Source organism: Oncorhynchus keta, chromosome 29, assembly GCF_023373465.1.
Source record: "Oncorhynchus keta strain PuntledgeMale-10-30-2019 chromosome 29, Oket_V2, whole genome shotgun sequence".
Classification (NCBI taxonomy): domain Eukaryota; kingdom Metazoa; phylum Chordata; class Actinopteri; order Salmoniformes; family Salmonidae; genus Oncorhynchus; species Oncorhynchus keta.
The window spans coordinates 27,878,403-27,899,737 of record NC_068449.1 but is presented as its reverse complement, the minus strand read 5'-3'; the positions used below and the strand labels follow the sequence as shown (position 1 = coordinate 27,899,737).

Genomic DNA, 21,335 nt, shown 5'->3' with positions numbered 1-21,335 from the left:
TATTGGAGTGGTGGACAGTGCTCTGTAACCCCTTTGCGAGGTTTAACCCTCAAACCAGACAATTGAGAAAACGAAGGGGGAAAACTCCTTTGTTCCCAGGACACCTTTCTTTCTCCTTGTTGTGTTAGCAAAATGCACTTGAAGAGATGCGGCAGGCTGGGCCTGAGCAAAAAGCAGGGGAGCGGTCAGCTCTGTATTCACAAATGCTCTTTTTAAGTTTGGGAGGCAAAGTGTTAAAGAGGCCCACGTGTCAGCTGCTTTGTCCATCACAGGGACGGAATGGACAGACAATTGAAATGAACCCAGAGCGGAGCACACGCCGCTCCTCTTCAAACAGACACTCACTCTCACACACTTACACAGGCACGCTGTGTGGGTTAGCTCTTTTTCGCCCTGCAGAACTTTTTCTAAAAGTGCACACTTTAATGGTGCATCTGAATGGGGGGGGGGGAGAGAAAAAGGGTAGAAAGATGAAAAGCATATTTAATCGTGGTACGCGGCTGAACAGCCTTCAGAGCGCAGAGACAATATTAAAGGAGTTAATATTTAATGGAGAACCTCTTTGTATGAGGGCGAAGTGTGTGAAGTACTCTGAGATGCCAGCGTCGGCAAAGGAAAACAAACTTGATGCCAAATCATATTATAAGGGGGAGAAAGGCCTTGCTTCAAGCCCCCTGCCTTCCCTGTGCTCTTTAAGGGAGATGTGTACAATGCATGGGATGAAACAAAAACATGACTCTCAGAACTATGTCAAGGTAAACATAGCTCAATGTGCATTCCCAAGTATCACCACAATCATTTAGCAACCTAAACAGGTTGTGTTCTTCCTACAATGACACATATTTGTGTGTGTATCTGTAATCGGTGTCTTTGTCCTGTGTAGCGGAGCTGGAGAGGAGAGGCTGGCAGCTGAAGCATATTGTCCTGGTTCACCTGTATGTGAGGAACATGGAGGACTTCATTTCACTCAACAAAGTCTACACCACCCACTTTGGCGCAAACCCCCCTGCCAGGTACCATAATGGACCAGTAGGCTGCCTCTATATTGTCTAGAGAGGTTTCCCCTCCCTGTCTCCTACCTCGTATTAATGTTATTTACACACACCTTTCCTGCGTTCTTAGATCAGAGTAGATGATGGACCGGGGATAAGGAGAAGAGCATACAGACTATTTAGCACCCTTAGACTGACCCCTCAACCAAAAACCAGAGACAATCACATATCCTCACTAAATTCTTCACTATCAGTAAACAGTTGATGAGTATACAGGTCATATCATCAGGCTCTGTTCATTCATGTCCTCCCCTCATCTTTATCCCTCCCTCGACCTCTCAAGGGTGTGTGTCCAGGCACCTCTCCCTGCCGGTCAGCTCCTCCAAATGGACTGTCTGCTCCACGACTGGCCCCCGGAGCCACAGGAGGCCCAGCAGGAGGCTACCTTTCACCACAGAGAGGCTCTTCATGTCCAGAGCCTGTCCCACTGGGCTCCCGCCAACATCGGGCCCTATAGCCAGGCCCTCAGGGTAAGAGACCCCTACGGGAGGGGAGATGGAGGGGAGGGTGGTGGGATGGATGGCTGGGTTGGGTCTTTTAGATTCCAAGGAACTTAGTAGAAACATAGAGGGGGTGTGGTGGTTGGTTTGGGGATATATGTGTGCCTCTTTAGATTTATACTGGGGACTAACAAGCATCAAGAGGTTAGGGGGGAGACTGATGGCTAAGTGGCTAGATGGGGAAAGACAGTCTTTTGTTTCTAGGGGCTTACAAGGAGCAGAGTGGTGCATAGAGAACTCTCAGTGAAAGACAAATCGATAAGAATGGTTGATCATTCCAGGGATCATTATAACTAGCTACAACTTTGTTGTTTGAGTCTGACGAGGAACTAGAAACAAATACATAGCCTTTGAAATCCGACTAGGATACAAAGCTGTGATTTCACTGAAGTTTGTAGTCTGAGAGTGTGTATTTGTCTGCACTTTTGTAAAGTTTGGAGAATGTAGCCTTGTGTATGTGGGTGTGTGTATACGCGTGTCTATCTACATCCGCATTCGTGTGTGAAGTTTGTAGGATGGAAGGTTTTTTTCTTATTGTTTAAACACACCGACTCAGCTCAACAGGAGAGAACACAGGAAGTGAGTGTATCCGTGGTTGCGTGGGCGGCTGGTGCTGTCTGTTTACCCCACTCTGTACTGGGGATTACACTTGTCAAGTTACTGTCAACAAGGAAAGTGTCCATCTCATCCACAACGACCTTGATCTCCCATCCAAAACCTCCGATGAGTAAGAACACGTGTGTATGGATGGATGGTTGAGGTAGAACCGTTGAGTGTTGGGGATAACTTACAGAGTAATGATATCATGCTGTGCACACTGTTGTTGATCTCATAGATGGATAAGAAGGTTCAGACATTTTAGGGGATCAATAAAGTTATAGCTGTTATTATTGACATGAATAATTCAAGCCTCAGATTGTTAAATGAGCCTTGGATAAGCATGTAGTGCAGGATGTGTATTCTTTTATCCTACTCTAATACTACGCTCAGAGCCTACGCTTGTACCGTAGACCCTTAGTGACATACAAACTAACAGTTACATGTCGTTTCGCCTTTAAACAACAGAAGCAGTTGTCTCTCTTCATGTGATTATTCCTGATCATTCAAAATCCAAAGCAATTTCCCCAGAAAACAATGAAATCGGATTTGTTTGCACTGAACTCTGTAGAATGATCCCAAAGACTTTAGCTTGTCTCTCAGCCTGCTGACTCTACCGCCATGCTATACTGGTTCAAATAGAACACAAATATATGAACAACATTTGTATTTATTTAAATTTAACGTTTATTTAACTCGGCAAGTCAGTTAAGAACAAATTCTTATTTACAATGACGGCCTACCCCAGCCAAACCCGGACGACGCTGGGCCAATTGTGCGCCGCCCTATGGGACTCCCAATTACGGCCGGATGTGATGCAACATCACTGTGTTTTAGGGGGAGAATTTTACATATTGGTACAATTAGGCCCTCGCTATGAGCATGCAGATGTGTTCCCCCACAACTCACGCCTTAATGAGAATCTGCTGTCGCCGTGGTGGCGATTGTTGCCGTGACAATATAGCCTAGCATTGGGGTCGCGTCAACAATATATAGTGCTTTCGGAAAGTATTCAGACCCCTTGACTTTGTACACATTTTGTTACGTTACAGCCTTATTCTGAAATTGATTAAATAGTTGTGTTCCCCTCATCAATCTACACACAATACCCCATAATGACAAAGCAAAACAGTTTTAAAAAATGTTTAAATATAAAATGAAAACTTCAATATCACATTTACATAAGTATTCAGACCCTTTACTCAATAATTTGTTGAAACACCTTTGGCAGTGATTACAGCCTCAAGTCTTCTTGGGAATGATGCTACAAGCTTGGCACACCTGAATTTGGGGAGTTTCTGCCATTCTTCTCTGCAGATACTTTCAAACTCTGTCAGGTTGGATGGGGACCGTCACTGCATATCTATTTTCAGGTCTCTCCAGAGATGTTCGATCAGATTCAAATCTGGGCTCTGGCTGGGCCACTCAAGGAAATTGAGACTTGTCCCGAAGCCACTCCTGCGTTGTCTTGGCTGTGTGCTCAGGGTTGTCCTGTTGGAAGGTGAACAGTCTGAGGTTCCCCAGTCTGAGGTCCTAAGTGCTCTAGAGCAGGTTTTCATCAAGGATTTTTAATACATTTGCAAATATGTCTAAACTTTTTTTTACTTGTCATTCAAATCAAATCAAACTTAATTTGTCACATGCGCCAAATTCAGCAAGTGTAGACCTTAATGTGAAATGCTTACTTACAAGCCCTTAACCAACAGTGCAGTCAGTACAAGAAGAGTGTAGGGGTATTGTGTGTAGATTGAGGAGAATTCTTCTTTTTTTAAATCCATTTTAGAATAAGGGTGTAACGTAACAAAATGGGGAAAAAGAGAAGCGGTCTGAATACTTTTGAATGCACTTTAGACTGACAGAGGAGAGGCAGTCTGAGACCAAAACCACCTCCCTCAACCCCCCTCTATCCCACTTTAGGAGATAATGAGTGGGATCCTATTAAAGAAAGGGGGAGGGGAAGAACAGCTCAAATTATATTAAATATTCTGTGGTCTTAATTATTTCCCCTGAAGAAGTTGTCAGTTTGATGTAACAGTCACACAGAGAGAAATTATTCAAGTTTAATTTAGGAGTGATTGCATTGTCTTGCTTTATGGAAATACGTTGTTTGGTGAAGTCTATTGTTTGAAGTTTTGGGCCTGTTGTTAAATCGCTTCCATGTGGCTGTTGAGACCCACTGAATAAGGCAGTAGGCTGAAATGGCCAGATTGAGGGTTTTAACTGACAATGACAGTAGGCTGAATATGGCAGAATGCTAAAGTGGCCAGTGTGAGGGACAGCACATGGCTCCTGACAGGCCTGGCACACTGGGCATGCTAGATCTGACTAGGACTGGGAGCAGGACTGGTGGTAGACCAGAGCGTGTCATGGGAGGAAACGCTTGACGTGGTGGCGTGTGATAGATGTTGGACCGCTCTGTCTGTCTGTCTGTCTGTCTGCTCCACTTTCTCTCTCCCTAATCTCAGACTAACTGTTGATATCATCTGGCAATCTGACAGATCCCTATCTGCGCTGCTGATGTACAGAATATGTTAACCTTTATGATGCCGTCGCGGCAGGCCCTTTGGGTGTGTTTTGGTCACCATCGTTAAGGTGAAATCAACCGGGAGGCTCACAAAGAAGGGACAGTCATTTCATTTGTGGTTTGTTTATGCGTTTTCTGTTACACCCTTGATTAGTTTCTGCTTGGAGGTCATGTTTACATATTATTGGCAGTGATATAGGTAATGAGGGTTTTTCTGCAGGGGTGACACATTTGATTGTGGTCACTGCTCTGCCTTAAGATACAATACCAGAGATCAGAGTTCCTCTTCCAACCAATTTGTTCCTGTTTTGGTATTTTGATGTTTATCAGTGATTTAATGTGAATTCTCTCCAGACTCATGCTTTGTCTACATTATTTGCATAATTGAATGATCCAAAATGCCCCTGTTGTAGCGCATCAATCACTGGTGTAAAAAAGAGCACAGCTTTAATAAAGAATATATCAAAGGAAACGTCTACGGTTTCAGCTTTTGAAACCACCCATGGTATCTACAACAACCATCAAGTTATGCCAGGAAAACTTTCTTAAAACTGTCATAAAAACAGATATTACTCCGTTGGTGAGTCAAGTCACTCAGTATCACTCGGCTTCCACAACCACACTGTCCCATTATCATAATAATAATAGGAAAAAGTCCCATATTCTGTAGCATCCACGTCTTTGTAAAGAAAAACCCATTTGTACTCATAACAGATGATTAAGCTTGCGGGTTGCCAGACGGAGAAAATTGACCCTTCATTAACCAGCATGCTAGTTAACAGCAGGAGTCCCAAATGGAATTGGAAAGGAAAGGGGATACCTAGTCAGTTGCACAACTGAATGCATTCAACCAAATTTTATTCACACCTATTCGATTTAGTGCTGCCCATTCTATTCCCCACAATCACAATCCCTTTGGAGCAGCATTACAGGCACAAACACAGTGGTGCCAGATTTACTCCTGAGCTGCAGCAGCAGCATCAGTTGAATGGTTGTTAAAGATATCCTCTTTCCTGTGTTAAGGTAAATGGAGCACCCCTGGGATATTTGGTGGGGTAATGATATTCACTGATCAAATTGTAGAAGAGCGTTTGGGGAGCTAGCGGGGTTAGCTTCAGGTTGCCAGGCCAACGCTCTGCTCACCGCTCACCCTTCCTTCACTCCCCTAATTGTGAGTGACATTCAATATTGCGGAAGCCTCTCGCAAGCCTGCAATAGGATTTGCATTGGATTTTGAAAATTGTGAAAGTGGACTCGGAAGCATGGAGGGGAAAGTGGACCTGACGTTGGCGCTTAGCGTCAAAGGGAGGAGCAGAAGCGTGGTGGGCCGTAGAATTTGAATAATCTTCTTAAGGGAGGCTACATGTGTTAAAACAATGAGCTGAGCTGAGGCTGACCCTCTTGTTGGGGAAGTTCACAGGTCAAGTTAGGCAGAATCTCCCACGTAGGCCTGTCTGTCCTCTCTCTGGTTCTATCTGAAGAGAACATAGGGAGGGATTCCCTCCTCTCATATAAAGATGAAGCACTATATGTGAGGGTTCTCTGATTGATGATTAGGGAGCCAATAGATTAGGGAGCCAATGACTGACTGACTGACTGAGTTTCAGGTTGGGAGAGGGAGAAAAAAGAAAGCTTAGCTTTTGATCAATAGCCAATATTAAGCTAAGTGCTTTGTTTTATGGCAAGTTGTTCTTCCTCTGAATATTTCACAGCAATAAAGAGCTTACTTCCACACCTCATTGTCCCCCCCGCCCTTCTCTTCCGTCACCCCTCCCTCCCTCACCCCCCTCACCCAGTCCGCCAGCCAGTGGAGGCAACATGCACCTAAATTACCACAGGAGGGTAATTAGCTACTCTAAAAAGGAGGCATCTAGCTTCAGGGGGCCAGAAAGATCTATGCAAGTCAGACGTGTGTGTGTGTGTGTGTGTGTGTGTGTGTGTGTGTGTGTGTGTGTGTGCGTGCGTGCGTGCGTGCGTGCGTGCGTGCGTGCGTGCGTGCGTGCGTGCGTGCGCGTGCGTGCGTGCGTGCGTGCGTGCGTGCGTGCGTGCGTGCGTGCGCGTGCGTGCGTGCGTGCGTGCGTGCGTGCGTGCGTGCGTGCGTGCGTGCGTGCGTGCGTGCGTGCGTGCGTGCGTGCGTGCGTGCGTGCGTGCGTGCGTGCGTGCGTGCGTGCGTGCGTGCGTGCGTGCGTGCGTGCGTGCGTGCGTGCGTGCGTGCGTGCGTGCGTGCGTGCGTGCGTGCGTGCGTGCGTGCGTGCGTGCGTGCGTGCGTGCGTGCGTGCGTGCGTGCGTGCGTGCGTGCGTGCGTGCGTGCGTGTTTGCGTGCGTGCGTGCGTGCGTGCGTGCGTGGACAGATGCACAGTATATACTGATTAATTTGAACGTTTAACTTCATTTTTAACACAACAAAAATAATCCCTTAAAAAATGTGCGCTCTTTGCGGAGGCCTCTTTCAGGGCCCCTAACGGCTCTCCCCTTTTCCATAATATACTAAAACACCCGCTTTCACCTCGCCTCCCTGTCATACTTTATGGATTTCTTCATAAACACGGCCTATACTTCATAAATGTCAACATTTTCGAGTCTATTAACATTACTTCGAAAGCGCTTGATAAAAGAGCAGGGCATGGGTGAAATAATGCACCAATAATACGGAGTAGCGCTGGAGGCTAGAACAGTAGGGGCGGCTCTCCAACGAGCGCTGGCAGACAATGCAGGGGATGTTATCAGCTCTAATAAAAGAACAAATGATCACTTCCAACCGAGGAGGAGAACGGAGGAGGAGGAGGAGGAGGAGGCAAGGGGAAAAGGAGGGGGAGAGAGCGAAACAGTTGTCGAGTAATTGAGCTGATGAAAAATGAGCTTTGCAGCTAGAAGGGTTTGATCAGCCGAGAGATTGAAGATGAGGGTACTTTTCTTTTCGTTCAGTCAGTGGCCACAGTTTCCTTGGAGGATGTTATACATGGATTTGTGTTGGAGCTGGAATTAGTTGACGTACGTCAAAATATGTTTGCGTTTTTTCCCTCAGTTGAATATCTTGAGTCCTAGAAAAAGTAATACGTTACTTTGTTTTGGAAGGTGGTGATTCACAATGGCTTTTTGGACTGACCGTTGTGGTTGAAGTCCCAAACGGGTCTAACTTCTTGTCTCGTCTCTGAACATCATCTGTGTACGTCTATACGGACTCACTCAGACCGTACTCATCTTGCCCAAACGTTGGGGTCAACTGTACACACTTGAGCTTGACAAACATACCACTCACCTTTCATACCCGATAAGGCCTTACCTGAATGGCATGTCGGTGGTATGCCCCAGAGCCTAGTATTACACACAGACTCACCAGTACAGGTTCAGGCATTGGCCTAATAATGATTGACCTATGACTAGCCATGGTTCTCATAGATGAGTGACAGGACAAGTACACTGGGTTCAAAACAGACAGTTACACACAGAGATGAACACGCATGCTCACACACAAACATTATGGGACACGTAGGCCCCTAGTGAGAGTGACCGAGCATCCGTACGTCTCTGTCCCTCTGAGTCACCAGAGTGACCGAGCATCTGTACGTCTCTGTCCCTCTGTGAGTCACCAGAGTGACTGAGCATCCGTACGTCTCTGTCCCTCTGAGTCACCAGAGTGGCTGAGGTAACTCTCCTGTCCCAGTAGCTGGCTGGCTAAAATTACAACCACCACACACTGCACTTGGGGGTCTGGTGGATTTAAGTGGAGAACAACAACAGGGTCTCCACCCCCTCCTTACCCTCGTCTTCCCTAAAACAAGCCCATTTAAGGAGACGGATATTTGCCCTGACACATGGTCTCTGCACTGGACGTGGTCTCTGTGATGAGGACAGTGGTGGAATCAGAGGACGGGGGTTGGGCGTCTGTGTATATTTGTGTGCGCATGGATGAGTATGTGTGTGAGGCAGTGACGTGCAGTGAGGTTGGTGGCTGGGTAGGCACCGGCTATTATCAAAGCCAGATTTACTCACAAATAAACCTTGGTGATGTCGAAGTTCACCATCCAACAGATAGCTTCAACAACCAGAGTGACATGTTGACATGCTGTTAACAGAAATTTGCACCAAATATAAATACCAATATAGCCAAGATACGCAAGCGATAGCCTCCGATGGTGGCATATTTAATTTCATATCTGATAAAATGACACACTGCTCATCTCAGCTCAGCCATAGGCCGATGTAGCATCCACAGTTACAACTGATGGGTGGCGCTATAAGACCACATTGTATCCGAATAATTTGAAACACAAGCTTAGCCTTTCACAATGGATTTACAATTCTTCCAATGTATGGCGCACACAAACCCACACAAACATAATAATATTATTATCTGAAATATTATTACACACATTTAATAAACAAGGTTCTAATTCAATTTCCATATCAACGATCGAAATGACTGAATGCAGTTCAAAATGTCAAAAAGTGTCTCATCAAAACTAAATTCTAGATCGATAAATCAAAAGCATTCAAAGGTATGTTGTCTATTCTTATGATTTAAACAGTAGCCTAACATGAAATTGCTAAATTCCATTTAACCCTACCTTTACTTGTCAATTTGTCTGGTGAACCTCTCGGTGATAGTGTTGTAGAAGTCACAGCAGAGCCCCATGGACAGTGTTGTAGAAGTCACAGCAGAGCCCCATGGACAGTGTTGTAGAAGTCACAGCAGAGCCCCATGGACAGTGTTGTAGAAGTCACAGCAGAGCCCCATGGACAGTGTTGTAGAAGTCACAGCAGAACCCCATGGACAGTGTTGTAGAAGTCACAGCAGAGCCCCATGGACAGTGTTGTAGAAGTCACAGCAGAACCCCATGGACAGTGTTGTAGAAGTCACAGCAGAGCCCCATGGACAGTGTTGTAGAAGTCACAGCAGAACCCCATGGACAGTGTTGTAGAAGTCACAGCAGAACCCCATGGACAGTGTTGTAGAAGTCACAGCAGAACCCCATGGACAGTGTTGTAGAAGTCACAGCAGAGCCCCATGGACAGTGTTGTAGAAGTCACAGCAGAGCCCCATGGACAGTGTTGTAGAAGTCACAGCAGAACCCCATGGACAGTGTTGTAGAAGTCACAGCAGAGCCCCATGGACAGTGTTGTAGAAGTCACAGCAGAACCCCATGGACAGTGTTGTAGAAGTCACAGCAGAGCCCCATGGACAGTGTTGTAGAAGTCACAGGAGAACCCCATGGACAGTGTTGTAGAAGTCACAGCAGAGCCCCATGGACAGTGTTGTAGAAGTCACAGCAGAGCCCCATGGACAGTGTTGTAGAAGTCACAGCAGAACCCCATGGACAGTGTTGTAGAAGTCACAGCAGAACCCCATGGACAGTGTTGTAGAAGTCACAGCAGAACCCCATGGACAGTGTTGTAGAAGTCACAGCAGAACCCCATGGACAGTGTTGTAGAAGTCACAGCAGAACCCCATGGACAGTGTTGTAGAAGTCACAGCAGAGCCCCATGGACAGTGTTGTAGAAGTCACAGCAGAGCCCCATGGACAGTGTTGTAGAAGTCACAGCAGAGCCCCATGGACAGTGTTGTAGAAGTCACAGCAGAGCCCCATGGACAGTGTTGTAGAAGTCACAGCAGAGCCCCATGGACAGTGTTGTAGAAGTCACAGCAGAGCCCCATGGACAGTGTAGAAGTCACAGCAGAACCCCACGGACAGTGTTGTAGAAGTCACAGCAGAGCCCCATGGACAGTGTTGTAGAAGTCACAGCAGAGCCCCATGGACAGTGTTGTAGAAGTCACAGCAGAACCCCATGGACAGTGTTGTAGAAGTCACAGCAGAGCCCCATGGACAGTGTTGTAGAAGTCACAGCAGAACCCCATGGACAGTGCTGTAGAAGTCACAGCAGAACCCCATGGACAGTGTTGTAGAAGTCACAGCAAAACCCCATGGACCGTGTTGTAGAAGTCACAGCAGAACCCCATGGACAGTGTTGTAGAAGTCACAGCAGAGCCCCATGGACAGTGTAGAAGTCACAGCAGAACCCCATGGACAGTGTTGTAGAAGTCACAGCAGAACCCCATGGACAGTGTTGTAGAAGTCACAGCAGAACCCCATGGACAGTGTTGTAGAAGTCACAGCAGAACCCCATGGACAGTGTTGTAGAAGTCACAGCAGAACCCCATGGACAGTGCTGTAGAAGTCACAGCAGAACCCCATGGACAGTGCTGTAGAAGTCACAGCAGAACCCCATGGACAGTGCTGTAGAAGTCACAGCAGAACCCCATGGACAGTGTTGTAGAAGTCACAGCAGAACCCCATGGACAGTGTTGTAGAAGTCACAGCAGAACCCCATGGACAGTGTTGTAGAAGTCACAGCAGAACCCCATGGACAGTGTTGTAGAAGTCACAGCAGAACCCCATGGACAGTGTTGTAGAAGTCACAGCAGAACCCCATGGACAGTGTTGTAGAAGTCACAGCAGAACCCCATGGACAGTGCTGTAGAAGTCACAGCAGAACCCCATGGACAGTGCTGTAGAAGTCACAGCAGAACCCCATGGACAGTGTTGTAGAAGTCACAGCAGAACCCCATGGACAGTGTTGTAGAAGTCACAGCAGAACCCCATGGACAGTGTTGTAGAAGTCACAGCAGAACCCCATGGACAGTGCTGTAGAAGTCACAGCAGAACCCCATGGACAGTGCTGTAGAAGTCACAGCAGAACCCCATGGACAGTGCTGTAGAAGTCACAGCAGAACCCCATGGACAGTGTTGTAGAAGTCACAGCAGAACCCCATGGACAGTGTTGTAGAAGTCACAGCAGAACCCCATGGACAGTGCTGTAGAAGTCACAGCAGAACCCCATGGACAGTGCTGTAGAAGTCACAGCAGAACCCCATGGACAGTGCTGTAGAAGTCACAGCAGAACCCCATGGACAGTGTTGTAGAAGTCACAGCAGAACCCCATGGACAGTGCTGTAGAAGTCACAGCAGAACCCCATGGACAGTGCTGTAGAAGTCACAGCAGAACCCCATGGACAGTGTTGTAGAAGTCACAGCAGAACCCCATGGACAGTGCTGTAGAAGTCACAGCAGAACCCCATGGACAGTGCTGTAGAAGTCACAGCAGAACCCCATGGACAGTGTTGTAGAAGTCACAGCAGAACCCCATGGACAGTGTTGTAGAAGTCACAGCAGAACCCCATGGACAGTGTTGTAGAAGTCACAGCAGAACCCCATGGACAGTGCTGTAGAAGTCACAGCAGAACCCCATGGACAGTGCTGTAGAAGTCACAGCAGAACCCCATGGACAGTGCTGTAGAAGTCACAGCAGGCTCATGGTCATGTGGGAGACGCATCCCCAAGGCCCCCTTCGGTTCCATTTTCACACTGAAACAAAAATAAATTCCCATTCTATCCACAAAGTAAAGTAAATGTCCAAAATGTGTAAAAGTCTGGGTAAAAAGTATTAATTGGTAATGACATTTCAGACAAGTGGACAGTCCAGTACTCACTGTTCGTCTGCCCGACAGCTAAAATAGTTTGAGGTGAAGTATGGTGTCCATTTCTCAGGTTGTTTTAGCTCGCTAGCATTGAGTTTGTTCAGTTCAAGGAATGCGAGCGACAAATGATGTAAACACGACCTAATGTACACAGCTTTCCCCAGTCAATACCCAACATGTTAAGGCAATATGCAGGTGCAACACAGGAGGTTGGTGGCACCTTAATTGTGGAGAACGGGCTTGTGGTAATGACTGGAGCGGAATCACTGGAATGGTATCAAATACATGAACACGTGGTTTATAGGTGTTTGATGCCATTCCATCTGCTCCGTTCCGGATAAAGATTTGAAATGTCTGAAAAGGAACGCATGAATGCCTTGGCGAGGTTTTGATGCAGTTTCAGCAATTCTTTTGATTTTGTGCATAAAAAAACACCCGAATCATTGAGAGAAAAACATTAGATAGCAGAAAAGAATGACAATTTTGCATATTATTTTCATTCTTTATTTGGCTTTTCAGAACAGGATCTGATGAGGAGGCATTTGTACAAGGGGTGTGGGGGGGTGGTAGTGGATAGTAGCAGGGCTGGGTGGGACTGAGATGGGGTCATTATTTATCCCCCCCACCATCACACACACACTCCTCCTCTCCCTGCTGTGACCCCATAGAGGCTGAGTGCCCGTGGCAGCAGTCATTTCCAGGAAGAAGAGGCTGTGTTAGGCAGGCAGCACTACCCTAGCCCACTCCAGCCCTGCCTCGGCCACGTGGTTTGGGAGGCTGATATTAGCTAATATCGGCCCAGGACATGGGAAGGACTGGATCTGTCACAGTGCATTGGGCTCTCACTGTGTTGGGCCACTGTCACCCTCCTTTCTCTACCCATGACACACACAGAAACAGAAACAGCCCCACACACACACAGGTCTTCATTAATGGGTCCTGCCTTGACAACTGATCCTGATTGGCTATGAACAACTCTTCGTGTATTATTGGTGTCTGACTGGCTTGGTTCATGTAAACAAGCCGCAGAAAGGAGGGACATGATAGCCACCCCCATCGCAGGCACACACATATACCACACTCACACACACACCTACACACACTGTATGAACAGAGGCATAGACCTCCACACACATATACCACACTCACACACACACACCTACACACACTGTATGAACAGAGGCATAGACCTCCACACACATATACCACACTCACACACACACCTACACACACTGTATGAACAGAGGCATAGACCTCCACACACATATACCACACTCACACACACACACACACCTACACACACTGCATGAACAGAGGCATAGACCTCCACACACATACCTCACACACTCACACACTCACATACACACCTACACACACTGTATGAACAGAGGCATAGACCTCCACACACATATACCTCACACACTCACACACTCACATACACACCTACACACACTGTATGAACAGAGGCATAGACCTCCACACACATATACCTCACACACTCACACACTCACATACACACCTACACACACTGTATGAACAGAGGCATAGACCTCCACACACATGTGCACACACACACTCTCGCCACATGCCCCAGTGCAGTGACCCTTACACGCCCAGCCAGTCACTGGAGATCAGAGATGCTTTCTCTTCTGTAGTGGTTGGCCTTTTTCCCACTCCCCTGGTACAGACAGTGAAACCATGTCTAGTGTTTGTTATTGGCTTAGAGAAGTGAACACAATTACTGATCTCTATTTACTTATTAACTCCATTGAATTGAATAGAAAGTTCAGTGGATGAATATTAGGGGAAAAAAGGAAAATGAATACACATAATTTTGCTGTCAGGACTCAGGATGTATGGATGTGATTTGACAGATTCATTTAAGGGCTTTAATGTCTGTAGGAGTGAGTGAATATGCAGGTGTGTGTGTGTGTGTGTGTGTGTGTGTGTGTGTGTGTGTGTGTGTGTGTGTGTGTGTGTGTGTGTGTGTGTGTGTGTGTGTGTGTGTGTGTGTGTGTGTGTGTGTGTGTGTGTGTGTGTGTTCACTATAGTTGCTCGTTACCATAGTAATAGACTGGTCATACATCGTGAGAGTCTGTGTACTCTTAGCTTTGTCACTGTTGATCAGTCTAAAGGAGGACATTAGGGAATAGACCAGCCATGTCACAAAAGATGTTTGATTAATGCTACGTAACAATGTCAAAGCCAGAGATGCATATTAAAACCATCAATCCATTTTTACTATCCAATCACAAACACTGTTCCAAACATTGTTTTTCTTTGGTATGAAATTCCACGAGAATATTGTCCCCTTTTTTAGCATTGTTAAATGGGAGTGGCTCTGTTTTATTGTGTGGTATAAATAGCAGAGTAACAAAGGCATACATAAAAAGAAAAACGGCCAAGCTGTCCAGTCTCATCACTGTCTGAGGAATGGGAGATGTATGACCAGTCTATTACTATGGTAACTAGCAACTATATTCAGTGATGCCCGGGTGTGTTTATTCCCCCTGCAGAGACGAGTGGGCATAGCTGTCAGGACTGGAGTGAACAGACACACACAGACACACACAGACACACACAGACACACACAGACACACACAGACACACACAGAAAGACACAGACAGACACAGACAGACACACACAGACAGACACAGACAGACAGACGAAAAATGCTCCTTCTGAAGGTTAGAGTTTGGTAGACAGGTGCACACTCACTACAAGGTGGGTGCCAACATACAGTATAGTATCTATATGGTTAAAAAATAAACACAAACCAACCTGGCTTAGCGTACATAGTTCCACACAGCACAATGCAGGCAGGCTACTTGAGTAGTACAATCTAGTCTAATAAAGGTTATCAGCCACAACAAAGAACAGCCCAGCACTAGCCTACACACTGTGAATGTAGCTAATACACTGTATATAAGCACACAGGAAGACAGGACAGCAGACAGAGTTGAATAGAGGTGCTGACAGAGAGATAAAGGCATACATCATACATAAGCGGAAAGAGCACAGTAGTAGTGTGCCCTAGTAACAAGAATCATCACCTTGAGGTTAATATACTGCTTAGTGTGTGAGTTCCAGAATGCCACAACTGACTTTAGACCGCTGTTTGTTTTATAGACTGTATATTTTGGTGGTATTGGTTATTTCTGGACGTTCTATGACTGTGTTGCTGCTATATTTAATTTTATATTTGTACTATATTCAAAGTGACAGTAAGTGCTTCTGGTGGAAAATGATTGTTAGGTCGTCGTCATCATACGACGGTGGATGAGCATCGCAGTTTTGTCTTCATTTATTTAGGTGATTTATTGATGGCACAGGGAAAAGTTAGCATTTATGTCCCATTTTACTTCTGGACACTCACCTTTTCATGAATTTCACATTGAGGTGGTGGGTACGGTACAAAGCCACGGTAACTTTTAACCTGGGTCACACATTTTTCAACAGCCATTGCCATTTACAGAGGTGTTGTGGATGAATTATAGACAGTTTCCTGTTTTAAGCAAGCGCTGCTTTACTGTGGACATATAGCCATGTTCGTCTTTTTCCAGATGTATTATTGATATGGTCGAATTTATTATGTAAGTATCTGTCACATACTATAGAATGTTAGTGGTCTTTTTGGGCTTTTAGGGGGAAAGAGAAAAGTACAAATGTAGTACTTTATGTTTTTTTTATACAGTAATTGTTTGATTTTTAAGTCGAAACTTCGTAGTTCAATATTTTATTCTATACATTATCAACAGCTTAAATAAAAAATTACTCACATTTTCTATACTAAATAGTATATCTAGTGGATACAGTATCTATTCAATTAAATATTCAGTCAAATGTATACTATAAAGCCAAGAAGGATAGAGGAACAAGTTTGACACCGAAATTGACCTGCAAGAAATATTGATACAGCATTTTGAACATAAAAACCATTCAAATTATTTCCAGAAAATGATTTCCTTTCTGACATTCCATTGACCTTTAATTAATCCACCTTTCCTTCACTTGTATGGGATTTATTTTTTATCGTTAAAAACATTTTGTTGTTGACCATAACACATCTGAGAGGAGGTAGAATATATCTGTCAGTAACACACTGTATAAAGTGTAGGCCAACAGTGAGAATACTTAGCCACATTCCCCTACGACCACAGCCTTTTCCATGCAGTCATACTGCCATCTCTTGAAAGGAAAGGGAACTACCACAACCGATCCTCACTGGGACATTCTCTCTGCCTCTCCCTGTTTGTCTTGTATTCCTCTTGCCTGTATTTGTATTGATGTCTACTGTACTGCAGGTTGTCCACTCGCTTTAAGCAGAGGTCCTTCAGTGCAACCTTGGTGTGGCTGGACCCTATCTGCTACAGTAAATGATGGCTGGACAAGGCGATGCGGTAGGACTGGCCTCTGCCTCTCCAGACCAGCGCCTTTACCAATGAGACAGCCTCACGTGTCACCACAAGTCACGGGGGAGAGAGAGTGGACATCACTCACTGTGTCATCCCGCCCCACACACACACACACACTCGCACACACACACTAATACACAACGACAACACACACATACATGACATACATAGAACTGACTGATATTGACCAAATAAGATCATCCAAGTGATTTTCCAGATATAAGATGACATTTGAGTCTTGATTTCAGGTGCGCAGGTTAGGAGTTGACCAATCTAGTCTTTTATTTTGACTGTGAATAAAAGGTAAATAAATCTTGCATGGGCCACTCTGTAAAAGACAGAAACAATGTGTGACTGAAAGAGGTGGTCACAGCTGGAAAGGGAGAATGAACGGGGGTTGAGGGTTGCAGTTTCAACATCATTCAATCAGACAAACATGCCCCTCAGCTGAAACAGCGAAACCCTTCCGATTCTCTCGAATTAGGGAGATTAGCGGGAAAGCGCATAATGCGGGATGATGGAATTTGTCATAATTTGCATTGTCCTGGAATGATCCTGTTTGATAGAGCGACGCATCGTGGAGCTTGTCATGTCCCACGGGCAGGTCATAGAAGAAGCTTGGCAGAAATGATTTTTGAGATATGTGCATCAGTCGTAAAAGCCTCACAACCAATTTGTCAAAAAAATCTGAGGTCAGGACAGTTGAAGGCACCAGGGCATTTTGCTTTGACGCAAAAAGAAAACATGCTCTTCTATCACTTCAGCACACAACTCTGATGGTCTGGACTACCACACTCTTCGTTAACATGTATCTTTTATCAGTTTGACTTTTTATATTTTACAAGATTTTTTTTAATTTAAGATTTTATTTTAAAAATGATTTGGGTTGAAGTAAATTTAAGATAAAACACAGCAATACGTCAATTATAATATATGTATTTTTGTCAACCGAAATGTTCAAATTCTAAAATTCTAAATGATCTATTTATTTGCTCCTGTGTTGTGGCGCGTGGATGTGCGTGAGGAGGGTGTCTCCCACAATAACATAAAGCAGTCCCTTCTGACCTTGATAATACTCCACAACGAAGGCTACAGACAGACGAGTAATCAGCATAAAGTTGACCAGAGCCGACGTGACAGTGTTACTTCTCCACCCGGGCATCTCTGGAACGGGCATGTCGAGGGCAGACAGGCAGGCAGAATGGAAACGGCATAGTGAAAGCGAGAGAGGGGCCAATGTCACGTTTTGTCTTTATAGTGTCTTTTCACGATTCCTGATTCTTTTCTTTCTCAAATATTTGTTCTGGTAATAACTATTCTATTTTGAACATATGTCCGTAGGTCTTTTTTGTCTCCATATGCAATTCTGGACCAGAGAGGATGCTTGAGAGATCCCCCCATGTTTTCCTGCCTTTGTGAGTTTCGTTCGGGCTATTTATGTCGCCGTTTAAGTAACACTGATGTTGTGTGACAGTTGAGCATACAAGGGTTAGGCTCAAACTAGAGCACAAACTGAAAAAAGGGACATGGATTAATAAAATGAGGAAATAAAAAAATAAAAAACAATTTAGTTTTCTTTCAGAAGAAGCCTTAATTAAGAGAGACTAAGATGGTGAAAGATACAAGAGAAGGGGAGAAAGGTTTTGGTTCTCCTGAACATGTTATATTTCTATAAATGAGGTGTCAGAAGCCCCAGAATCTCCTCAGGGCGTAACACAACATGAGCCCATCTCTTATCATTTCTTATTCGGAGACGTGATGCGCTTTGAATGCACTAATGCTGAAAGAGCCCCACAGACTTGAAGCCAGTTGAAGATGGAATCACAGCACACAGACCTGACAAACTGACATCCACCGCGGAAGGATTAAACAGTTATTCCGTATCAAATCCAAAAAGCAGAAATAATATATGCACTTAAATGCGTGGAATAAACTTCTTCCTTGATTCGCACATTTACAACTATTTGCCAACCTTTAAATATTCAAGGAATTAAATATACAGGAAATAGATGAAGAGTTTTGTGGCATGAAATAAGCATGTTCCTTTAGAGACTATGAGATTGTGAGGTTTAGAAGGGCGATTCGTTCTAATACAGTTGGATAGGTGTTATGACATGCCTTGCTCCAGTGTTCTAGTGATTGAGTCATTCGATATCCCCCCCTGCCTTCAGTCCAAAGTACTACATTTACCCATTTACTGTGGGCCCCACTGTTAACAATGCTTCAAAGATTCAGAAGCAAACATAATTCTGTTACAAATTTCTACTCCCATTATTCTGCATTTAGTCATACACTGTTTACCCCTTTCATTTTGTGTTACGTGTTTCCTTCCTGCGTTAGCCAAAAGTTACAGCATATTCATTTGATTCATTTTGTACATTTGTATTATCATTCCCTTAGTTAAATTACGCACGAGGGCTCAACGGGAGATGTGAATGAGCATATCTGATAAGCAGGCCATGGAGCTGTTCCCCCTCACCCTGTCCTTGGACCAGGGAGAAAACCTGACTGTTTGTCTAATACTAGGTCACTTTACCTGCACTGGCCCAGTCTGGTTGGTCTATACCCAGCCCTGCTAATGACACAGAGTCAGACAGTCATTCAGCAGAATTGAGCCCAATGAGTTACTTTACAACACCAATGTAAATATAGCCTAGCACCCAAGCCTGTTCACGCCTTGGAGGTTTCTGACTAAAACGACAATTAAGAAGGCCTCAGACACGCTAGGCGTGTTACAAGAAGCAGTGAAGGCTTGAGAGCGGATGGATTCATCCATGCAACCGGTTCTAGTGTTCCAGTGTTCCAGCATTTGCATACGTGTTACTGTCTGGATCCTTGGGGCTCAGTGACCTTTTGACACGTCATTGGGTTTCTGAAAAATGATGGTGTTTAAGCCATGAAATAAAGGTTGATAAAGCATGAAGCCAAAACACAGATTCAATTAATGCTAAGCAGGCAGCGTGTGTCGCGGCGGCCTCCGACGTCTCACAGAGAGGATGTTTGTGTAGCTTGTAGGGAAAATAAGGTCTGAGACACATTTAGTGTTAAGCCAGACTAATAGATTTTGTAACCCTGAGGTACAATATTCAAAACTCGGCTTGCGCGATAACTAAATATGCATTTTCAGTAAGACAGGACACAATTGAAATATCAGATTGAAAAACATAAGCTAGGTTGTACCTTTACCCGTTTAGGGTCAGGATATCTGCAATTGCAGTGAGAGGGAGTGGAGGCTTGGTATACCATTCACCACGAACACACCGTACTATTGATTTAACTGTGAAATATTTAATACCGCGTGTCCTTTTCTCACTGGGCCATTTAGACTCTTAAGGTTACCGTTTGAAAAATACTTGACTTGTTTATAGGAAGTTTAATGTAATATGCTATTGTTTGACCCTTATGAATATTAACAGTCTCATCTCTGGCCTATTAAAAATGCATGTGGCATTGTGCTTGTTGATCACGTTTAGGACGCCCATGCAAATTGGACTGTCTTCCCTGTCAGTGCAGGAGATAAATAATGTAGCTGTGTTGTATATTCAGGGACACACCATTGACAGTCAATTAACAAGTTTGATTGGTGTGTGAACTCATTCTTTTGAACTGTTAATTTTATGTAAATAGTATTCGTTTCCCTTTTGCCTCCACTCTCAAGCCGATCCCTCGTTAACCCCCCCCCCCTCCCCCCTCTCTCCATGCGCCAGTAGTAACCTGAGCTGGAGCTTTAATAATTGATCATCACACACCTGCTTGGTGGAAGCTATGGGGAGTTTGTCTTTAACAGTCAAGGGGGCATGCGCTGGCCTCGTGATATTCAAATCAACAAATGGTAGTCCTCCTTTTTTGGAAGTCAAAATGGGGAGCTCTTTTTATGGCTTGTTACGAGGTCCTCGCCACCCGTCTGACTTTACCAAGGCTCCTCAGATGGAGGAGATATGATGGCCCTTGATGGCTCATAAATGGAATGCCAATGACGACTTGTTGTTGACGTCGCCAACAACTCAGGCTTTTATGTGACGCTGCAGACCAAACATAGAGGTATGGTTCGCGCTTCCACAGATAGTGCTCGCAGGTAAACGATCAGGTGGTTGATCCGACCGTTTGAAAGACGGGAGGCCTCCACCCCCCCCCCCCTCCTCTCCTCCCTTGCGTCCTCTCTCTCATCTCTTCCTCTGTCGCGGTAATTTGGAGCAGCAGAGGCAGATGCTGAAGATTCATCAAAGTTGACAAGTGAACCCAGGAGCTAGGAATCATGGGAAACCCATATGGAAATGGCTGTGGCCATATCCCCCTCTAGCAAAGAGCTCTATGTTGTTCTGTTATTATCAAATCAAATTCTACAAACTGCTGATTTTGTCATGGTGGAGAAAAACCTTTGTGTTTGCTGCAGCAGTATTTCAAAGCGGCATCACACTGCCCTTGAATGTCCATTAGTAATGTCCACTATGGTGCATTGATGTGTGCTGACAGTACAGTGTAACTCAACACATACGCACCATGTTATCCTGTTTTCATCCCATAGCTTTGCAATGCTTCTTATCTGCATATATTGCTAATTGGAAATTTGATTAGGTAATAAAGGCTACTTTTTTATGTAAACGCAATTTCCCCTGTCTCATTGATGTGGACTCTCAGATAAGCCTAGTAGGTGATTGGACTGTAACGCCTAGAACCTTAGGGCGGTGGGGGTTAGACAATTGGCCTCATTTGCTACTAACAAAGTGAGCAAGGGTACTGACTCAGTGGAGGTGAAGAGGGGGTTGGGG

The 21,335-nt window shown here is 45.0% G+C and overlaps 1 protein-coding gene across 3 annotated transcripts in view; it reads left to right on the top strand.

Moving 5' to 3' along the window:
• dph6 (diphthamine biosynthesis 6) overlaps window positions 1-21,335 on the top strand; it is an 89,805-nt gene that overhangs the window by 43,562 nt on the left and 24,908 nt on the right. For all 3 annotated transcript variants that reach the window (XM_035743187.2, XM_035743186.1, XM_035743188.2), the window contains 2 exons: window positions 884-1,013; window positions 1,336-1,522. In XM_035743187.2, the coding sequence (XP_035599080.1) occupies window positions 884-1,013; window positions 1,336-1,522 (317 nt within the window). The remainder of the gene's footprint in view (window positions 1-883; window positions 1,014-1,335; window positions 1,523-21,335) is intronic.